This window comes from Priapulus caudatus, unplaced genomic scaffold (assembly GCF_000485595.1).
Source record: "Priapulus caudatus unplaced genomic scaffold, Priapulus_caudatus-5.0.1 Scaffold435, whole genome shotgun sequence".
Classification (NCBI taxonomy): domain Eukaryota; kingdom Metazoa; phylum Priapulida; class Priapulimorpha; order Priapulimorphida; family Priapulidae; genus Priapulus; species Priapulus caudatus.
The window spans coordinates 67,498-70,258 of NW_014577496.1; the positions used below are offsets into that span (position 1 = coordinate 67,498).

Below are 2,761 nucleotides of genomic sequence, written 5' to 3' on the forward strand. Positions count from 1 at the left end.
CACCACCACCACCACCACGACCACCACCACCACCACCACCACCACCACCACCACCAACAACAACAACAACAACAACAACATCAACCACCAGCACCACCTCCTCCTCTTTCCACCCCCCCACCTTCCTCCGCGCGATCGCACGCACGTGTTCCCATCTCTCGCTTTGTCGCGCGATGCCCTTTAGAAGCTAAATGCCGACAGACTCTCTCTCTCTCTCTGCCACTTTCATCGGCCCTCACCGCACATTCCCGTAGCCGTAACCATCAGTAATTAGGGTCGTGTATATGCACGACAAAGGTGAGCGCGATTCGGCGCGAGGCCGCGCGTGTGTGTGAAATCACACATAACGCCCAGCTTCAGTACGAAGCCGATTATCGCTATATATAAGAGAGAGAGCGAGAGAGCTCGCAGCATCGGAGCGGAATTAGCAGCAGCCGATAATCACGGAATTGTGAAGCCATTTAGGCCACGCATCGCAGGTGTACAAAGCAGCAGAGGAGGGGGAGGGGCAGCAGGGCGGGGGGAGGGGGAGGCGTGTGCGTATACATACGTACATACGCGAGTCCCCCCCCCCACCGCCGCCGCTTGTGGAGTGAACGGACGAACGCGTTTGAGCGAATCACACGCCGAATGAGTTTTAGAAGTTTGCCGCGCGCGCTTGCGGACATAAGGTAGGGTGGTTTATTGAGAAACGGGGGGAGGGGGAGGCTCCGGGCATCTTCTGCTTACGTAAACAGAAGGCGGGGTAATTTACTAACGGGGAGGAGGTGGCAAGGTGGAGGGGGAGGCACGAAGACATTCGCATGATCGTGAATGGGAAAAAAAGTGTTGCTTCGTTGCTTAATTGTTATCTGATATAGAATGAAATGTTTTATTAGTTTTAATAACAATCTGTAGCACTGAGTTATTATGAAGTGAGGTGTGGTTCGAATCTGATGACTCAATATGAGTTGTAAGTTAGAACAAGGAAACTCAGCAAACGAAACGAATTACTAGCGCAATCAAAACCATGCACGTCGAGATCATAATTATGAGTAAATAGGGTAAATAAATATAAAAAAACAAGCAAATAAAAGAATAAATAATTAATTAAACAACTAAATAAACAAACAACTACATAAAAAAATAAAAAAATAAACAATAAACACATAATTAATTAATTTAATTATTTAACTAACTAACTAACTAATTAACTAACTAGCTAACTAGCTAACTAGCTAACTAGCAAACTAACTAACCAATATATAGTAAATAAGATATGCGGGCCCCTCGGCAGACTGACTACTCGCTAATTCACGTTATCTCCTAAACTTGTTGAATGTATATTCTTCTAGTCTTTGCGAAACCAATGCTGCGAAACCAATGCATTGTTACCTTCGCGGGAAAGCGCAAAAGAAAGTCGGCGTCAACAGTCGTAGATGATTCTAACATTTTAACGAGAAACTAACGGGAACAGCGGCGTGCAAAAAAAAGAGTGAATGCCCACGATGAGTGTTTGTCTAAAGATTCGGAATCGCACGGTAAGAACACTGAAGCACCTCAACGTCTTACAGGTAATGAGAAAAATCTTCTTTAAAGTGTTTTTTTCTCAAGGTATCGGCAATTTTTATTGTTCCCCCGCTAGCAAAGGGCTGTATATATCCATGGAGATTCTCCGTGTCACGCTTACCTTTGAATAAGGGACATACCTTGTCCCACACCGATATGCATCCACATCGGTGTCTCTGGCCCAGCGCCAGCTCGAGGTAGAAGAGTGGTAGCCCTCCAACCAGGTACATAATCATGTACGGAATGAAGAATGCACCTGTGGAAAAAGAGGCAGTCTGTTACAGGAAGAAGTGCGTTGGGTGTGACTCTCTTTTACTGATAGCATATAGTTGTCATGGCCGCCGTTTGTTGTTATGTAACTTTTAAGTCGGATTATTAGATTTTAAGATGGAAAAGTTATTATTCTAGTTATTATTATTGCTGTTGTTTTTATTAGTGTTGCTGCTGTTGTTGTTGTTGCTGCTGCTGTTATTGTTGATGTTGCTAGTTTCTTGTTGTTGCTGTTGTTATTGCTGCTGCTGTTGCTGTTGCTGCTATAGAATTTTGTTATATATTTGTACTTATTTATTATTTTATTTTTATATTTATAAATTTTATTTCATTAACAAGTCTCTCTATCCCCGTCTCTCCATCCCCCACTCTGCTTCTCTCTAGTATAGCGTCTTTCCTTCTCTCCCAATCCTATACACGCGCGCGACTCTCTCTCTCTCTCACTCTTTCTGTGTCTCCCTCACCCTATACACTGCTCGCCGCTTCCCTCTCGTGATCAGAACGCTGAAAATCTGGTAGAATCGTGTGCAACGAAGAGTTGCATCATAAATAAACGTGCGGCCACGTGGTGGTTGATATATCCGGGATAGCCGAGACAGAGTCGTCAGCGACAGACATAGACGCACGTACACAGCGAGAGCGAGTGTTGTTACCGCGTCCGCCGGAATGGCTTCCTGGTTTCCTCGGAGGGAAAATGATGCGATATATACAACGCTAATGACCTGTCACCACGCATGACGCTTCGCGTACTCCATTCTCCCGGCTATAAGAAATCACATCTACATACTGCGTGTGAATAGTGCGTCGCGTCTATGCATGGCCGAGCTGATTTCACCAGCTATCGTTGATGCTGGGGCGTGGCGTGTTGGGTGGATAGGCCGGGAGTGAAGAGAGAGAGAGAGAGAAAGAGAGAGAGAGAGAAAGAGAGAGAGAGAGAGAGAGA

General features: G+C 45.4%; 1 protein-coding gene across 1 annotated transcript in view; it reads right to left on the reverse strand.

Moving 5' to 3' along the window:
• The window catches only part of LOC106810351 (sodium-dependent serotonin transporter-like), a 42,318-nt gene that overhangs the window by 25,302 nt on the left and 14,255 nt on the right, over window positions 1-2,761 (reverse strand). The window contains exon 2 of the mRNA XM_014813667.1: window positions 1,670-1,804. Coding sequence (XP_014669153.1) covers window positions 1,670-1,804 — 135 coding nt within the window. The remainder of the gene's footprint in view (window positions 1-1,669; window positions 1,805-2,761) is intronic.